Source organism: Lygodium microphyllum, chromosome 20 (assembly GCF_053477565.2).
Source record: "Lygodium microphyllum isolate KBCC chromosome 20, Lygodium_microphyllum_v1.1.10, whole genome shotgun sequence".
NCBI classification, from domain to species: Eukaryota; Viridiplantae; Streptophyta; class Polypodiopsida; order Schizaeales; family Lygodiaceae; genus Lygodium; species Lygodium microphyllum.
This window is the reverse complement of record NC_141154.1, coordinates 84,489,940-84,510,831: the sequence shown is the minus strand read 5'-3', so window position 1 is coordinate 84,510,831 and position 20,892 is coordinate 84,489,940. Positions and strand designations below refer to the sequence as shown.

The following is a 20,892-nucleotide window of genomic DNA, read 5'->3' as shown; positions in this document are numbered from 1 at the left end:
GCATGATGATAAGGACAAGGAAAAGGGAAAAGAGAAAGTGCAGGAAAAGTCTTATGAGCGCAGTATTGTACCTGCAAAGTCCAGTGTGAAGATAGAAGAGGTTAATGTCATGTAGGCCACTGATTTAGATTACGATTACATACTTACACCTTCTTCATGTGATGCCTTACAGGCTTCTGAGATTCATTCTATGTATGCGCAATGCTAGCTCTTGGATTCGGGTGGGTCATTTCATGTGACACCCTATAGAGATTGGTTTCATATCTATCGTACCATCTCCGATTTTGTGCGTCTTGGTGATGACAGGTCTCTTGACATTGTGGGCATTGGAGATGTTAGGCTACAGTTTTCTTCTGGAAATTCTTTTGTTTTGCATAATGTAAGCCATGTACCTGGGTTGACTCACAGCCTTATGTTAGCTAGATAGCTTGATGATGCAGGGTATTTTGTGTCTTTTGGAGACTCTGCATGGAAGATTACTCATGGCAGGCTTGTGCTTGCAAGAGGTGCCAAGTCTGGTAGCCTCTATCCCTTACTTGCATATGGAGCTACATTGGATCATGTTTTGTCTTGGGTTCTATCCCCCATGTATCCCTTTGGCATGCTCGTTTGGGGCATATGTCTCTTAAAGGAATGAAAATCCTCCGTGCTTTGCAGTATCTTCCGCCTTTTGACTCTGCATTTTGATTCTTGTGATCATTGTTTGTATGGCAAGTAGACTAGAAATACACATAAAAAGTCTAGTAAGAAACGCATGGGTGAGCCCTTGGCTCTTGTGCACTCAGATGTATGTAGGCCCATGCCCTATCAGTCACTTGGTGGGACAAAGTACTTTGTTACTTTCATAGATGATTACTCACGTAAGGTTTGGGCTTATCCCATAAAGAGAAAATTCGATGTCTTAGACACATTTCAGCGTTGGCTTGCATTGGCAGAGAATCAGTCTAGGAAAAGGCTAAAATGCCTACGGCCAGATAATGGGGTTATGTATCATGTGCTTTTGAGAAATTTTGTGATGAGCGGGGTATTAAGCGTCAATTGACCGCCCCTTACACCCCACCCCAGAATGGTATGGCTGAACGCATGAATAGGACCATTCAGGAAAGGGTCCATAGCATGCTTAGCCACGCTGGCTTACCGCAGCACTTTTGGGCTGAGGCAGTTACTACTGCAATGCATCTCATTAGCAGGTCACCTAGCAATGGCATTGACTTTCAGGTTGCAGAGGAGGTATGGGCAGGCAAGCCCCACTCTTATGATCATTTGCGTGTCTTTGGATGTGAGGCATGCTTCCATGTGCCCAAAGACAAACGCAATAAGCTGGATCCTAAAAGTGTCAAATGCAATTTCATTGGTTATGGAGATGCAGGAGAGATGGGTTACTATCTATGGGATCCGCAAGTGTGGAAAGTGATCCACAGCCATGATGTCATCTTTCATGAGGACAAAATGTATATGCAACCTAAGAAAGTGGTTGAGGTATGTAGAGTTACCTTTCAGGAGGAGCCACATGTTCCCATTCAGCCCGCTCCACGGCCAGCTAGATAGCATGCAGCATCACCTGATGCTCATGGCCTAGATGTTAAACATGCTAATGTTAGACAGGATGTCGGTCAGGCAGCAGAGCTTAGGTTGAGGCATTCTACTAGAGATAGACGACCTCTTGACCGTTTTGCACCCTCTATGGATCATGTACTGGTTACATATACAGGAGAGTCTCTCACTTATGATGAGGCTATGCACAGGGGTGATTGTCACTCTTGGGAGAGGGCTATGCAGTCTGAGCTTGACTCATTTCATAAGAATCAGACTTGGGATTTGGTTTCCTTGCCTCAGGGTAAGAAGGCTTTGCCATGCAAGTGGATGTACAAAAGCTGAAAAGTACCCCTGGACAACCCAAGCCGGCATACAAGGCTCGATTGGTTGCTAAGGGTTTTAAGCAGGAGCATGGTGTTGACTTTGATGAATTCTTTTCTCCTGTGATCAAGATGACCACCCTACGCTTAGCCTTGGCCTTGGTTGCACAGCTTGACCTGGACTTGTACCAAATGGATGTCAAGACGGCTTTTTTACATGGGGACTTGCATGATGAGATTTATATGGAGCAGCCTAAGGGCTTTGTAGACACTGGCAGGGAACACCAAGTGTGCAAGCTAAAGAAGAGTCTATATGGCTTGAAGTAGGCACCTATGGAATGGTACCATAAGTTTGATGCATTCATGCAGTCACAGGGCTATAGCCGCAGTGCTATGGATCCGTGCTTGCACACGAAGAAAGCCCGTGACCATTCATTACTGATTTTGGTACTCTATGTGGATGACATGCTTTTAGCAGGGACAGCTCATGAGGAGCTAAATGCTCTTAAGGCTCAGCTCAAGAAGAGCTTTGAGATGAAAGATCTAGGACATGCCTCTCATATACTTGGTATCCGCATTACGCGCGATAGATCTCAGGGACTACTCTATCTGTCACAGAGGTAGTACATTCATAAAGTCCTTGAGTGCTTCCGTGTGTAGGATGTTAAGCCTATTGGCTATCCATTACCTTCTCATGTGAAGATTTCATAGGCCGATTGTCCGCAGACAGATGAGCAAAGGGCCAAGATGGCCAAGATTCCCTATGCATCAGCCGTGGGCAGTCTTATGTATGCCATGATAGCCACCCGTCCAGATATTTCTTTTGCAGTTGGGGTTGTGGCACGTTATATGGCTACACCTGGCAAGAAACATTGGGATGCCGTGAAGGGTATCATGAGGTACCTAAAGGGCACAGCAGATATGTGTCTTTGCTATGGCAGCCAGGATACGAGAGTCGTGGGGTGCACTGACTATGATTATGCAGGACATGCAGATAGTAGAAAGTCCACTTCTGGATAAGTGTTTACTTATGCTAGAGGGGCTATCTCTTGGATGTCCAGGGCACGAAAGTGTATGGCCCTTTCTACTACAAAGGTCAAGTATATTGCAGCCACAGAGGCTTGCAAGGAGGCTATCTGGTTAGGCCGTTTGATTGCAGACCTTGGTATGACAAATGCTATGCCTACACTGCATTCGGATTCTATGAGTGCCATTCAGTTGGCCAAGAATCTAGTCTTCCATGCGAAGACGAAACATATTGAAATGAGGTATCACTTCATTCACGAGGTCGTTGAGGATAGGTCTGTTGACCTTGTCAAGATTTTGACTGAGCAGAATCATGCAAACTTGCTCATAAAGAGCCTCACTACAAAGCGCTTTGCCTTCCTCAAGAGATTAATGGGTATTGGATGAGATGACGTATTTTTCCTCATCCTGTTGTACATGTGTACATGTTGTATTGTCTTTTCTTTTTTCTCTCTCACTGGGGCATATTTGCCTTTAAGTGGGAGTTTGTTGGGGGTAAAGGCACCTCCACCTAGCCGCCCATGTATTACTACACTGACAGTACCCACCAATGCACACTGCAAGTGGCGGGTGCTAGTCACAATCATTTATTCTTTATTCTTTTAGTGACAGTTTGAATAAAAGGAAGGCTAGGCCACACATTATGGTTGTTGGAGTTCCCACTTTGAGTTTCACTCTCTCTCTTGCTCTTGCCCTCCATCTGCCATAGCTCTCACTGCCAAGCTTCTTCCTCCTTGGTTCCCCTTCCCTTTCAGCAACAACATTTGTAACATCTTCATTTAAAGATAACTCAAAAATATTACCATTTTGAGGAGCGACAACTATGGTTTGTCTGTCGTTCTCAATGCGACACGGTATGGTCAAAACAAACAAAGAGACTAAGATCCATAAGACTTACAACTGAAAGAAGATTCCTTTATAGATCTAGGACGTGTAAAACTCCATGAAAAATTCTTATTGAAGAAAGAGTACCGAGATATAAATCACCTATACATTTGACTTGACAAGTTGTGACATCAGCAAGATAAACCAATTTCTTGACAAGAATAGAATGATAATTATGTCACCATTGGGATTGATATGTCATGTTTCCCGTAGCACCGAAATCAATAATAAAAATAGATCTATCATGAACATGAAGTATCCTTTCTGGAGAGATAGGATAACTTACACAATTTTCTTCTTCAATAGTGTTGTCATATGTAGCAACATATGCTTTATTGCGATCTGAAACAAAACACCTCTTAAAACATAAATGGATTGGATGATTACTCTTTTTGTAGTAATCACAAAGGAGAATAATCTCTAGATAAATGTGGTTATTTATTTGTAATATCATGTTGTTTTGCCTAACAATCATCTGTAGTGTGACCATTTCTATTGCAATCAGAACAATGTCTATTAGGAAACTTGAGATGAGAGAAGTTACCATCACAAACAACTGCTACATGTTAAGCATAGAAAGGGACACCTTCGAGCAAGTAAAGCTTGGTGGATTTGTTATGATTGTGTGTCCTCTTGTGAGATCATTGCTATTTCTTGATTTTGGTGTTGTCGTTCATGTCATTGTGATATTCAATCAAAGATATATAAGCTTCATCAAAATTGATCCCATATTTGTTAGATAATATGGTAATAATATTATCATAAAGGCAAGATCCTTTACAATGTCAAGAAGCTGTGTTACCAATTACTTTTGTGGAATGCATCACCAGCAAGCAAGCTGATTGATAATGTTCTTGAATGATTCGATATGTGTTGTCATAGAAGTTCTAATGTTGTATTATAACTCAGTGAGCTAACTATGAAGATAAAGTATTTATGTAATGGATTTCTTCTTAAAATTTGCTATCAAATACTCCCATATAGATTGTGGGGTTGAAAGATTACATACATCAGGCATAAGAGATTCTTGAAGAGAAGAAAGAATATACTAGTGAGCTACTTTGTCACGTTTGACCCACTCATTACAAATAGTTTACCATTCTTCAAAGATAGGTCCATCAATTACAAGGGTATTATCATGAGCCAGATCAGTTAGTTGAGGCGCACATTTATAATTACCAAGAACAATATCTTGCAAGTCATCACCTTCAAGGATTAGCAGCAACTTGATTTTCCATCCAAGAAATCATTATCCTTGAAAGTGAGAGACAAAACATTGTCCAAATGAAAATCTGATGATAATGATAGATTTTGACATATCTAGCAACTAAGAGAATACATACAATATGAGATCACAAAATTTGCACACCATATATGAAACGAGAACGAAAGTACAATACAACAAGTCATATGCAGAAGCTATGCTGTAAAGAAAAATGTTTATTTCAACAAGCATACTCCAAAAGAAAGAGACCCAAGATAGATAAAACATGGGCAAGAATAAAGTGACCTAGAATAGACGAAACGTGTGCGAGAATAAATCGAACCAACATAGGCAAGAAATATGAAAAACAATCAAAAAATTATCGGTTTAATTTTTAGCCAAGAGTAGATGATGATTTGGCTAATTTTGGCAAAAACGCAAGAGTGAGTAATCATGATGAAACATATGTCATAGAAGTCTGCACGAAAAGTTGTTATCCTATTTGGTTTTCTGTTTCAAGTCCAGTTTGCCTAAATTGGCATAACTTTTGATACAGAACTCCAAATTGAGCACAAATTTGGTAAGAAGAAAGCTTGTGAGTCCTAGCACATCAAAAAAATGGTTTTCTTAAGAAAGGCGTTCCTTAAGAGTTTCCCAAATAGAAACTTTTGGGGTGTCCAAGCAAGGTATGTATATAATTCAACATATCTGCAATCTAAATGATGATCGATGATGATCAAGTGAACTTCTTCTATGCTTAAAATTCATAACATAAGATGCCCATAACATACACAATACATCAAATTTAAGCATAAAAAGACCATGAATCAAAATTTGAAAAGATACTAAAATAAATATACTTCCCGATTGTCTTTTTCAAGGAATTGGTTGTAGTTGATCGTGATAGCTCTGATACCATATTGAGATGTAGAGAGAGAAGATATGTAGAGATGCATGAGGGAGAGAAGAGACACAGCATACACACTCCCAAAGACTGTTTCATATTGATCACAATCTGTGTGTGTGTGTGTGTGTGTGTGTGTGTGTGTGTGTGTGTGTGTGTGTGTGTGTGTGTGTGTGTGTGTGTGTGTGTGTGTGTGTGTGTGTGTGTGTGTGTGTGTGTGTGTGTGTGTGTGTGTGTGTGACCTAGTCTAGATAGGGTAAGCTATATATAGCTCCAATAGTCTAGGCATTAAAGAGGATGAGATTGGACCCATAGGAGAATTGAAATGGCATGTAAGGGACATGCAACAAAATGGGTCATATCACTCACTGGGAAGCTTAACTTATACATTCAAAGTTATGTGGACAACGAAGAGTTCTTTATGACACTGCTTGAGGATTGTGATGTATTGCTCGGTATGCCTTAGTGTCATAGAGTGCATGCAATTTTTGTCTCCCATGACAAAGGCATTACTCTTTAGCATAAGGATAAGAGCCACACCCGTGATGTAAAGCCTAAAAGGGATTAGTCCCCCACTTCTATTAATCTTCAACATAAGGGCAAGACCCATATCCTTGATGTAAATCCTAAAAAGGGATCTGTCCCCGACTTGTATTACTCTTTAGCATAACGGCAAAATCCATACGCTTGATGTAAATCTTAGAGGCCTCTAGTTCTTTGGCTAGTAATTCCAACACATTTCAATTTTGAACCTAAAGAGATTCCTATCAAAGCTTAGAGACGTTATGACAAATGGAGATAGGTCTTTTCTCATTTCCTATGAACACACAAGATAAGCCTTTGCTACCACCACATGACACATCACTCTATTATGTGCACTACACTCCAAGGCTTCTTGGCCTTGATTCTTGCACCTATGCTGGTCAGGTTATTCAGATACATTAATGCACCATCGTATGTGCACACTGTCAAACTCCCTTTGACCTACCTTCAACTTGTCAACTTCTAAATTGAGTGTAGGCTATGGGCTCCATTTATCAGTCTTCAAGCAACGTGAGCATACAATGCAATTGCATGTCTTATCATTTCATGCTACGAGATTGATGCATTTGAATGTTTAATTCTTCGCCAACAACAACCTAGTAATCTTCACCAACAATCCTACCTCCTTAGGAGTTGTGCAATGGTCCCTACCATGCTAAACGCATGATACAATGAGCTATGGATGATAAAATAGATGAAGGAACTATGACTAATCTGGATAAATATTTCATGTTATTTCTCTAAGCTGATTTTTTTTCTCAATCACTTTTGAGGAAACTACCACCTAAAAGACTTGAGGACTATGCCATAAATTAGATGCCTAGTAGTAGCCCTCCAAATAAACCACCATATAGGGTAAGTGTAGCATAGGAGGAGATAATGAACCAAATAAATGAGCTATTAGAAAAAGAGTGAATTCAACCAAGCTCATCGTGTTTTCTCTCTCTAGTGCTTTCGATGCAAAAAAAGGATGGTTCATGGCATATGCATACATTGAATCAAATCACTATAAAGAACCACTTTCCCATCCCACATATCGTTGCAAGGGACAACAATATTTAATCATATTGATTTGAAAGTGGATATCATTGGATTCATATTATGTCAGTGGATGTACCAAAGACAACTTTTAGGACATCTTTTAGATTGTATGAGTTTCTTGTCATGCCATTTTGGCTTACAAATACTCCTACCACATTTAATCAAATGATGGATTGCATCCTTAGACTATATAGAGCATTTATGGGGACACCACATAGAACATTTGTGGGGACTTTCTTTGATGACATTATTGTCTTTTCAAAGAATGAGATAGCACATAGGTTATCAATGGCATTGGTTACATAAGCATCAATTGGTTATCAATGATAAGAAAAGTGAGTTTTTCTTGCATGAAATCCACCTCTTGGGGCACATTGTATCGATTGATGGGATACACATGGATCTTGCAAATATTGAGAAAATACATGTAATGTCCCACTGGGGCCCATACCCCCCCCCCAGGCCGCTGCATAAAGCACCCCCCCTTTTTTTAATAATTAAATAAAAATGATTTTTTTTTCTTTTTCAACCCCCCCTAGCAACGCGGCCAGTTGGCAGAGGAAAGGGGGGGGGGGGGGGGGGAGCTAAACGACAGTCGACGAGGGTGGAGGAGGAGATCATGACGGCGAGCCTAGGGATGTCTGGGAGACAATGCAATGAGAGACGGTGAGCTGGAGACAATGCTAGGGATGATGGTGATGAGGATGGCAATGAAATCAATGGGGGGAGCGGCACATGTGTGCTACCTCCAAACCCCCCCCCCCCCCCAAATCGTAATAAAAAGATATAGGAAGCCTTAGAGGGGGGCCAAGACGCTGCAAGGAAGAGAAGAAGAAGAAAAGAGGGAGAGAGAGAAGAAGAAGAGAAGAAGAAAAAGGAGAGAGAGAGAGAGAGAGAGAGAGAGAGAGAGAGAGAGAGAGAGAAGAAGAGAAGAAGGAGAAAAAGAAGAGAATAAGAAGAATAAGAGAGGGAGAGAGAGAGGAGAGAAGAAGAGAAGAAGGAGAAGAACAAGAGAAGAAGAAGAGGAAAAGAGGGAGAGAGAGAGAAGAAGAAGAGAAGAAGAAAAAGAAGAAGAGGGAGAGAGAGAGGGAGAAGAGAGAGAGGGAGAGAGAGAGGAAAAGAAGAGAAGAAGAAGAAGAAGAGGGAGAGAGAGAGAGACTCTCTAAGGGTTCTCCTTCATTCGCCCTCCATAGAGTGTGTCCACGTGCTTTCCTTCTCTCCCATTGGCCGCGGACCCATACCCCATTCCCGCATGATTATCCTTTGATTCCAAGCTCATCTTGCTCCCCAACTGACCTCGCTAATCAAGTACAAGATGAAAAGTCTTGTACGAATCACATCTAAAAGAGAAGAGATCAGGGATGGTACCCAAGCGAAAATTGTCGCACCCATATGGCAATCCCTCAACAAGCAAACAAAGCCTCGTGCGAGGGCATCACTACCAATCCGCATGCGATACCAGTCATAAGTAATGTATTTTCAAATTAATAGATGCTTGCTTTTATTTTTCACATGAGGTGCATTAGGCCGTACTATGTCGTGCGAGAATAGGTTAACTGAAAGGATAAAGTTTGCAAAGTGCTTGTATCAAGATAAGTTAATTGCCCTAGTTGTTATGCGACAAAACCATGCATATCATAAGTGGCATATAATATTTCTAAAGTACTAAGCATCGATAAGTCCTCAATTATTCTTTACCTAGGACAATATTGTTAAGGCTCGCAGATGCACATAGGTGGTACATGCATGGAAAAGATTATATGACACATGCATTGATGGTACACAAATTGATCTGGCATTAAAGTCTTGCTAATATCACGAACTATCAGCTCATTGGGATCCTAAAGTTATGCATAGCTAGTACAAACAACATTCAGTAGGACTATAACCATGATGCCTTGAGATTCGTCCGATAGTGACTATGTTTATCAATCCTATTCGAGGTTGCGTTGGATGCAACAACAACCTTAGGGCAAGCGAAGAATTCAAGGATTAGGAAACCCTAAGTCAAAGGAAATACCAATGCTTTTGTACTTGTAAGGAAGAAGGCTTGGTTATCAATCGATGTAAGTGTTTAATAGAACTTATGTTCTGTGCAATGTTTGAAACCTTAACATATGCCTTAGTCGAAAGAAGGGTGTGTTAAAGTAAATCTTACATAGAACCACTCCTGATCCCAAGGGGAATAGCAAATACGCAATGGATAGATTATTGCAACTATTCTTGTAATGTTTGGAAAAGGATACTATTGTTTTTGTTGATTGATCAAATAACGTCCTATATGCTTTTGCATTAAACTGATTGCTGGAATGTGATCTAGAGGATTATTCCAAGTGCTTGTGCTTGATGGTAAATGCATGGCAAGGGTCCGTGATGACAAGTTGCCATGGGAATAAAGGAATGTTCTCCTAGAAGATGATATTAGGTTAATTGCCTTGATTGTGCTTGATTCTTAATTGGATTAATTAAGGAATGATATTTTGCGCGGGTGGATTGGCACTATCAAGATGGCCTTGCATTTGGATATCCAATCCCATTAATACCATTTTCTTTTGTTCATCCCCAATCTTTGGTGCATCTTTAGGTTGTGGTGGCTACCCATCGGGTACTCTTTATTGCCCTTATGCCTTTCAAGATTGCATTTTCTTACCCTTGTTGTCCTTTTTGGGAGAATTCAAAAATCTCTCAAACCATGGATCATTAGCCACTTGAACAAAGATGTCAACTATTGCCTTTAACTAAGCCTTGAGATGATCATCATATTCTTGATCTCCTTGCCAGTCATTAGCATCTTGTGGCCTTGAAGTACCCACTTCTTGGTCAACGACCACATTTTCTCCTTTTTTGTCAATGCTATAAGCATGTTCTAAGATTAGACATTGCATTTTCCCTTACTAATGTGCATTTTTGAAATGAGATGCATCATCACTACTTGACCCCATCTCACTATAAGAAGACATACTTGTTGTAAATGATCAGCTAAAAACAATTTCAATACTTGCAACAACACTTCAGATCTTCAATCAGATACCTTGAGCCACCAAGTCAAGGGATTTAATGGTATCCCAGTAATGAAATCTTAAAACCATTCTTTCTCTTTAGAGAGGGTGGTATAACCTATTTTAACAATAATTATAGCAAGTTAAAAAATCACATAAACTTAAGTGCACACTTCACCACTTTAATCTTGGACAAGGGACAAACTATTCACCCCAAAACTAGCATCTCTTGTAGTATTTCTTTATCTTCAATTGCAAATGGATGGAGTACAACTAATATTCACTAAGCTCCTCTACTAATCCAAGTGCCTCTTCTTGTCATAAATAACCATCTAGCCTTCAAACCTATTTGCCCCTTGGTTTGCTTGGGGATTGGCCTTTAACCTACTCCTTATGAGACAAATTTAGCCCTACATTCAATATTAGTTGGCTGGCCTTTTGAATCTTCCTAAAAATTTTCAATTTCAGTTCATGGAATTCAAGTTCTATGCCCTCAATTATGAGCATGCATCTTGAGGTAGCTATAGTAAATTGTAATTTCTACCGTAAATTGGGATTCACAACAAAGATTAACCAAGATCTCCACTGTTGATGACTCAAATGGCTAGTTTTTACTAAGATGACTTGAGAGATGGCTAGAGAATGAGAGAAAATGTCGAAGAGAAAAAACCCAAACTTTTATCATGAGAAATTGAAGAAATCAATTGACTACTGTCCAATCTAGATGGCCATGAAAATTATCTCTAGTGATGGAACACCCTAAATATAATATTGCTTGGCTAAAATGGCCATCAAACTCGTATCATATGTCGATGTCTCTTCTAGTCATGTCACCGACTCTTGAAGAGTCTCCTAGTAACTAGAAATGGCATGTCAACTATTGCAACAGTAATCCCAACCTGCTCTCTCTCTCTCAGCTTATACAAGACTGGAACTTACCCTCTCTCTCTCTCTTCCAATCTAAAAAATGTTTTTCCTACTTGCATGGATAAGTTTTACCAAGTGACAACCTTCTAATCTCATTTTTCAACATGATCCAACTTATGAATCAATTTTTAGAATATTAATTTTAAAAAGTTATTTAGTATTTATTTTAGTATCTACAAAAATAATTTCATCAACCAATAATTAAATTGGCTAGGCCAATTTGTCTCCAAAGTATCCTTAAGCAGTTATATTGACCCTTAGAATGATATTAATTAATTAATGTCTAGTTTTTAATTTCACCAACAACTAACATCAATGGCCAGTAAATTGGTCTAGACCCAAGTCGCCATTAGTACATCTTATGAGATGAACACTAGTAAAATACAAATTTCTAATTGCTAAAAGATCCTTGAAACTAGTTACCTAGCTGCATCAAACAAAGAGGATCAATAAACAATAGAAGACCCTCAATAAGATAAATTGTCAAACATAAAAGAAAAGAGAAAACATAGAATACTGCAAAAAAGAAAACTCAAAAGAATGCTCAAGAAATAAAATCCATATACCCAATACCAAGATATCATGTACAACAAGTCATTAGCTACATATACAATAGCACCGACTCCATATCTCCAACAAAACCTTCATGTGATGAATGAATGATTGAAGAGGAAACTTGAAATAATAGAACAAAACAATGACATAAATGACTACAAATCAACCAACAATAAATACCAATACGAGCATCAACATATCCACAAAAAACTACCTAACATACCTAGTAAAGCTCGACCAAGTGCAAACTCACACATGAGCTCACTAGACTACTGACAAGTACTCACACATGAGCTAACTAGATGCTTGCAAGTTGATTGGTATTTTCAATTCCACAAACTTACAAACTTATGGTTGTAGACCTCTAAGAAAAACTCCCATCTAGACACCTTCATCCAAGTGATAGTTGGTCCATCTCTTCAGTATGGATTTCATTCTCTAGAGACATGCTTTCACCCATTCACCAAAGGACTGACTTAAGTTCATGAACTCCTCTCGCTAACAAGTACTTCACCATCCCATGTAATTTTAATAACAAGAAAACTTCCAAACACATCCCTTTCGATCAAAATAGATTGAAATTTCTCATGCACAATGAGTAACACTCCCAAATAACTTCCAATATGAACTCCACCATAAAGAAGCTTGAAAACGTGATAGTGTAATATTTGTCCCATTTCCTTGGATCTTTTGTACTCACTTGCACATAAAATATCCTAGCCATTAGAACGCAAGATTTGCCACATAGCACATTGTTTACTATGATAACAAACACTATGAACATTCTGTATAGCTTACTTCATGAAGATTAGTAACAAGATCATGCTTGAGGCTCCAACTACCTCCTTTTCGCCTTATTTGTCAAATGCATCAAGAATATCATCCAAAGAGTCCCAAAACAACAAAAGCATTTTCCCATTATTGTGTATATTGAAAGTTGATGGCTGATCTACACCCACAACAATGTGATGGGGATATCTACAATCCCAAGGAGTAACCACTTTAATCTATTTATCAAAAGTAAGATGTTCGGAGAATTTCAAAATGACTCCCCGCAAGACCTTGAATTGTAAGCCAATTTAAAACCATACAGCTCTCAATAATATGAGTAGGAAGTTTATTCTTGCATCGCACATAAGTATGCAATTCAGTTTGCGCTTCAACCAAGGAGTCATCCTGCAAAACACCATCGATCTTTTTGCCCTCATTACTTACCTCATGCCATGCACGATCCGCATCAAACAAGAACATGGGTTATTTCCCTTTCCCTTTATCAACATCGAGCTGAGCATCCATATTTGAATCCAAAACAGGACTAACTTATTGGCATAGCAGATACATCATTCAAGAGAAAAACTTCTCCCCACTTTTTGGGGCACTCTACCATATACTGGCCCAATTTACCACAAGAAAAACAATGTGCCGTAAAGCCTGCTGTTTCGACCAAAACCTAAGCGGGTGCATGCCCAGAGAATCAATGCACAACCAATTAAGGTGCTTTCAAGTAGTCCCAAAGCATGCATGATCTTTTTCTGTTTACAGCACATATGCTTGGAGGGACCAAAACCCTACCAATCTCAGCCATAGCATCACATAAAAGTGACCGGTATACAGCTGGATCTCAACCTCCACCCAAACTGGGCATTCTTACTTAGGCATTTCTGAAAGTCGGTCATTGGCTGCCAGGGAACAATAGGTACTAACTTTTGATGAAAGAAGAGCAGAAGCCTGCCCAAAAGCACATCACATCGTTGAGGTGATTTAAGCATGACCTCATAAAGCCCCTTCAGACCTGCAAAAACCTCCTCAACACAATCCTCTTGCAAAATACCCAAAAGCCAAAGCTTTATCAAGGATGTCATTGGAAGTTTAGTAGTGAAAAACAAAATCACAGCTCTTTCATGAAAAGAGGAGAAACATAGCAGCACCTACTTTGTATCCACAAAAGTGTCCAAGACATCATTTTCATCAAAATCTGGAAGACTACTCTGGTTGTGCTCTACATGCTCCCCAAGTAGTGTATTAACAAAATCCAACAAATGCTCCCAATCCAAGTCTTGAGAAGAATCTTATTGGCTGATGGCTTGGGCATAAGACAATGACTGAGGCTTTTCAGCTGATGGCATAGCTATCCCGCACATAGAAGCATCAACGACATGCTTACTATGTTTTACTTGCAGCTCAAGTTGTTCAAAATCAGAATTCAGAACCATGTACTCCTCTTCCAAATCCAGGGCCAAGGCCTCCGCTGCCTGATCAATAAAATCTATGTTCAGTTCAGTCATGGTGGTGAGAGGCAGCTGATTATAAAGGCTGTTATGGCTGAGTGAAGAACCCAACTGTTCTCTCTCTTTGAGCAGGTATGTAACTTGGACATGACAGGCCCTGCGCCCCAATCGTGACCTGCCTCAAATCTTGCCCTGGACCTGCCCCTGAATCTGCTCCCTAAAGCTGATCGCACTCTGTCCTGAAAGTGCCCATGACCTGCCCTAAAGCTGCGCCCTGAAACAGGTTAAGACCTGCCCTGAATCAGGTCGTCACCCCTCCTGAAAGCTGCACCTTCAATCTGCCAGTACACCTGACATGTGCCTACCCACCCCCCCCCCCCTTCTCTCTCTCTCTCTAACTTTTCCTTACCTGATGTAACTGTGGCTCTGCTAGTGGATACCAAGAAGCTGTTTTGCTAGTCCTCTGCTCTGCCTGCTGCCCTCAGGCCCAAAACCCTGTCAGATTAGAAATGAGCAATAATCACAACTGGAACACACAAGATAGAATCCCAAGGCACCTTCTCTGCAGTCATGGCCCACACAGCATATAGTATGAATTTTTGAGATAGCAGTACCCATCCCTTCTTGGCTAGCTTGATATCATCAATGGCCACACCAGTGACAATGTACTCAGAGGCAACTACAGGTAGCAGAGTATGGTTATAAAAGCAGCTACCAAATTTATAAAAATCTGGGCAAAACCAGTTTGGTGTTTTGCTGGATTATCATATAAAAGGCCACCTAAATTTCAATTGTACATCGTTCGTATTCTCTTGGCTCAGCCTTGTACTTCTCCCTAGTCTTTTGGATAACTCCTTTGCAACACAACACTTGAAGAACTTTCAGCACAATCTTACAAATCCCCAGCCTCATATCATCTGTACAACTAAGAAATTTTGGGACATCAAGAGTACCTTGGTCTGGTTCAGGCATCAGCAGTTCTGTTGCGGAATGCTTTACAATGGACATGGTTGACATCTTTTTGGCCTTCTATTTTTCCAACAAATTCTGTCACATTTGACACTTATATTCTTCCAACAAATGGCTCAAATGAACTTTCAGCAGGCATTTTATCAAGCACCCTTGCACCATGCACCCAGCTACCCCTTCTGCAAGCACCTAATAGGCCCCCAAGGCTCAAGCCCAAAATTGAGCCTTCGCCTTTACCACATGTGAAATCATCCTCTGTGAAAATAATGCTCTATAACATATTTACATGAACTAACTACACAGTCAGAGCAGGGAAAGACCCTACATGATACCACTGAAAATACAGGGCTAGTGCATAGTAGTTTTATCTCAAGGAACCTGCATAAATAAATCCTTCATGCACTCACAGTCACATATGAAACAGCAAATACTCAAACAAAATGCACCATGCTACACCTCTGGCATGCATGCTCAATGCCCTTGACACCTGCATCATTGACACAGTTCTTTCAATAATAGGGACAGGCCAAGCAGTTAAAACCACACATTAAGATTTCAATATCGAAGCACGAGTGCTTTAAATTCTGGTTAAGCTGCATACCATGTAAACCTAACACAGCTAAGATTGCAAGTTCTTTAGATCATCCAATTGGAACACTCTGAAACAGGCTCATTTCCTCTGCAGCTGAGGCGAACTCAGTGATTGTAGTGTCAGGTTTGAGACTAAAAACTGCAAGGGCAGGTTCTAACAGCCATGTATTATGGCAATCACTGTGGTTGACTTTCCTGGCAACACTAAGTTCAATGGATATACTACTCTGCCGTTTAGCTTTTGGAACCCACATCCTAAAGATGTGGCTGACAACTTGTTCCATGATTGCACACTCTCTGAAGGTCTGAAACACCACAAAACTCTGTGACCATGTGTGCACCACTGCCAGAGGTCTTCAGAAGCAGGCTGAGAAAATAAAGAACTTAAAGAATCCATACTTCCAAGAGACTAATAATACTAAGACTAACACTACAAGGCAAAGGACCAATGAATTGGATCATGGACATTGATTATGACAACGTCTGCTCTGTCAGGTTTGCAATCACATCTTCAGAATCCAAGTTTCAGACAACATGAATAGCGAAGACACTATCGTGATGCACTGTGAGCTGCATACCATATGCTACCTCTTTTTTTGAGAATAGTCCCCTCTATCTTGTAACTAGCTTCCAAGAGGCTAAGTTGCAGACACTTACACAGATGAAGTTCCATTAGGGGTCTCTCTCTCTTTTTTGAAAACCTGAGAATGGGCTATGCCACTAAAAAGGAAAAACAACCCATTCGAATCAGAAGCATACCAGAAGCCATGACTTAAACAAAGATTTTGCATCATTTGTTCCTGCAATAGAACATATTACTGGTTCAACTTACACATTAATATCCACTAAGTTAAATAAGGGAACATAATCCCATATCCCAGAACCATTACAATTCGTAGAGAAGTGCATGAAGGCACAACCATATTCATAAACACAGGGAACATAGTTGTTACCATTCGCTACAGAAATAATGATAGCTAGACTTAGACTCAATAACCTGTTGATAGGCAACTTAACAATAATATGAAGGGACTTCAAAACTATGAAAGGTTTACCAGAAGTTCTAGAGCCTGCTCAGTGTTAATTTCCGATGCCGAGGCATACTAAATCAATTACAAGCTTGACGAAGGATGCAAGGACATTTGACCTTGATAATGTTAGTATCACTGCTTAGCTTTTCATTTTACGTGGCTTCTTAGAGCCCCATACTTCCATTCGGGCCGCTGGACATCCACACTTAGAGCGAAATGTGAGGACTGCTTTCCCATTAGGAGGTGCCATGCGTCTCAGTTCTGCTTCCAACTCTTTGCGCTCCTCTGAAAGGTCTGCACTGCCTTTCCAAGGGTGGGGGTGCTTGGATGTTGGGACAGAAGAGGATTTAGCACAATTTTCTGACTCTAGCTGGATGTCAAACTCTACAGCTTTCTTTAAGCCTCTACAATGAGGGTTATCACATCTTCTAGACTTGTATTGATGCAATTCACATCCACCAATAACTATAATAAACATCAGAATAGCTCCGGAGATGTAAGCAACTGGAGCCTGGTATACAACCTCCCCAATAAACAAAAAAGTAAGAGGAAGGACTTCTGCTGCCAGTTTGAAAAGATAACCAAAATACGGAGTGAACAGGAAACCACATGCACCAACAACCAGGAGAAGGATGAGCACATCCACTACTGCTGCAGATGATTTCTCACATAATGGAGGAGATGTTGATGGATGCGGTGAGCCAGGTTGCTTTCTGACACGGCTAGGTGAAATGTTGTTTGCATGTTTGCGGTGATCAGAAGTGGCCAGATCAGATACTGTAACAGGGGTGACCATGTTTGAGTGGTGCTTGCAAGCCTTGCTGAAAGTGAGTGAGGTTCATCAATACTCGTGCCGACAGTTGTGCAAGCCACTTCAGACCAGTCCGATGCCGCAGTCACAACAGATAATTTGGTGATGCAAATCAATACATTTCAGGGTGAAATTTGCCACTTCAAAATCTCTTACGCACGCCAGATAAACAAACACAGAGCAGCAACTTGCCTGCACGAAGTCAGAACTAGTCGGCTAAGGTGTGCCAGGCGTGTTAACAGCCAAGTTCAATACCGAGGCAAAGAACCGACCCACCTGATGATTCTCAGCAACCCACCTGATGATTCTCAGAACCCATCAAACCTGTAGAGGCTAACAACGGTTGCAAAGGCAAAAGAGCCAACCCAACTGAGATCCTCAGCAACCCACCTGATGATTCACAGAACCCATCAACCTGCAGAAGCTAACGACGGTTGCAGCCCATCTTCCGAAGCCCAAAACTGGATCTGGGTGAATGTTCTGTTAATCAGGGCCGCTTCAATTTCGACGGCCACGGTAATCCTTTTTTGGTAAATGCTTGGATGGCCGCACTGTGTACTCATGAGATCCGACCATGGGATCCTTTCCCGCAGGCTGTGCGCAGGACTCTGAGAACCTGACCTTGTGTTAATGGAATGGGAATCTGTAACGCTACAAATCCCTGGACTTGTTTTACCGAGCCGCTGAACTTACTGAGGCAATCAAGCCGGCGTTTACCACTTTATTAAAAACCAGTTGAAATTTATATCCGTAGAACTAGCAATTTTTTCTACATTTAAGCTGTAAAATTGGCAAATTAGCCAATGGGGTCATGGCATAGTGGTTTGAGTGTGGGTAAAACAGGTTAATTAAAAAATTGACCATTTTTTTCTATATTTTAGCTGTAAAATTGATCGTTTAACCAATAGGATCATGGCATAGTGGTTTGAGTATGGGTAAAAATAGTTAATTAAAAAGCATGTATATTATACACATTTTACTTATAAAATCAGTAGATGTATATTTATTTATTTTACAAAAATTGATCATATTTCTGAAAAATCGATTGAAATTTAAGTTTGTCTTTATAAAAATCAACTATATTACAAACATTCTAGCTATAAAATGGAATAATTTTATTTTTTTCTTATTCTACAAAAATCGGTCACATTTGAACCTCTTTCTTTTTTCCATTAGATGGGAGAAAAGTTTTTTGTAAACATTATTCTTGGAGCAAAAAGTGAAAGAGAGAGAAGAACCAAAAAGTTGAAAGAGGAGAAGAAAGAGAACCAAATGTTGAAGAAAAATATAAGAAGAGTGAGACTCTTCAAGAATAAAAGAATAAAAGAGAACCAAATGTTGAAAAAAAAGATAAGAAGAGTGAGACTCTTCAAGAATAAAAGAACCACATGTTGCAACCTACTTCGAATGAATTTTCCACTTGCCTTATGTCACAGTGGAGTTTGGATGATATTTTTTAATACATATAATACTAATAATAAATAAATAAATTATAAATATTGGTAGTTCATAATGATTATGTGTGATGAGAAGGCCATGATGAGAGAGAGAGAGAGAGAGAGAGAGAAGGAAAGAATACCTCAGTTGTGGAGGGAAGAAGTATTCATAAAGATGCCAAAGGAGAAGGACAATCTTGATGACAATGAGAAGAAACAAACCACCCATAAGACCATCTAACACAGAGCTAATAGTGAAGATGTTCAATGTACATGACCTTTAGGATGTAAGAATCTAGGGATCATAAACACACATGCTAGAACAAGAATGTGAAGAAGCTTGGGATACTAGCAAGGTGCGGGGTTCTTTTTTTCTTTTTCTTTTTCTTCTTTTTTCCACAGAATGAGGGGGGTGTGGGGGTGTAGGGGGTACATCCTTTTTTATGTGCATAGCCTTATCAGCCTTTTCTAAATTTTGGATTGTCACACAAGGCCTAAAGGGCAACACCCACTTCAGGTCAAACTCACATAGTGGCAAAAAGCCCAGCCTTGTTGCGCTGCTCAGGCAAGACTTGCATAATTGACCATACATAACATAGTAAGTGTTGCTAGTCTTTGTCATACAAAAGCCAATGATTGATTAAAAAATATGAAAAAAGCAAATTGTACAAGAGAAGAAAACTCCAAAATTCGCACTACACAAGATTGGGTACAATTTTCCCCCATACATGGGTGAGCACCTCTCCCATGCATGTATTTATAATATTAATTTAAGCTTTTGTACTCAAAATACATTGAAGACATCATTTTTGAGTTCTTGCTTTTCCTTTCCTTGCATAACTTGCTTTTGTGCAAATAAATCAAATACGGCCTATTCTAAATAGCTTTACAATCAAAAAATAATATTTTATATATTCTAATAAATACATCAAAATAAATTTATTGCATATGTGGGCATGCAAAGTCCTTGAGCTAATAAGAGCATATAAAATATAATATTTTTCCTATTGTGAATGTATAAATTCCATACATTAAAATGCACACTCCAAAATGATAATCATGTACAACTCTATCTAATTATCTACTCGCCACAACAAAAAATACATTAGTATCCTTCCATCTATTTACTAGGCAGAATGCGATTAGTATCGCGCATACATGCACGTATACGTGATCGCACAATAAGTCATGGATTATGCAATAAATAGACAAAATTCACAATAATCAATATCATCAAAATTTCATGAATAAATATAATTTTATAACTGTAAGTGTCCTAACTAACTAAGTTGCCACCCAAGGCAAAGGAGGTACCAACTTTGAGTGACATGTTGTCATTGTGCTCAAATGTGTAGGTGGTGTGCCACAAGATCTTAATCGCATGTCTAGTACCTTGCAATGATGCTTTGTGGGCATTATCTCCATCTCCTTCTCTGACTTTACATCCCAACTCAACCTCAACACATGCTGGCCCCTCACTCTCTCTCTCTAGTGGAGAACCATGGGACTCTCTTGTGTGTATGAGGCTCCTTATGATGGCTTTAAAGACATTATAAGTGTGCACTATGAAGCAAGAGGAGAAGGAATTTTATCGACTTGTGGCATGACATCATGGCCTATGTATCAACAATGAGATCAACTAATGCAATGTGTGTGTAAGAGAGATGAGATTATTTTCTAATTAGAAAATGTGATAAGTTTGGCTCAAATTGTTGGCATCATACATTAGACATAAAGATACTCTATAGGCAATAGCTCAACTAGTAAAGATCCATGATATTGATTTCGTCATGAAACTTGCAAGTTCATGAGAATCATGTTGCTTATCATGGTCTTTGAAGTCTATGTATATAAGGGTGCATTGACCTCTACTTTGTTTTTTGGCA

The 20,892-nt window shown here is 39.7% G+C and overlaps 1 protein-coding gene across 1 annotated transcript; it reads right to left on the bottom strand.

Moving 5' to 3' along the window:
• Positions 1-16,740: 16,740 nt before the first annotated feature.
• Positions 16,741-18,270, bottom strand: LOC148019097 (uncharacterized protein At5g19025-like). The gene has a single exon (XM_087701678.1). It carries the CDS (start codon positions 17,553-17,555, stop codon positions 16,899-16,901), a length of 657 nt encoding a protein of 218 aa, XP_087557804.1. The 5' UTR covers positions 17,556-18,270; the 3' UTR covers positions 16,741-16,898.
• Positions 18,271-20,892: the final 2,622 nt, after the last annotated feature.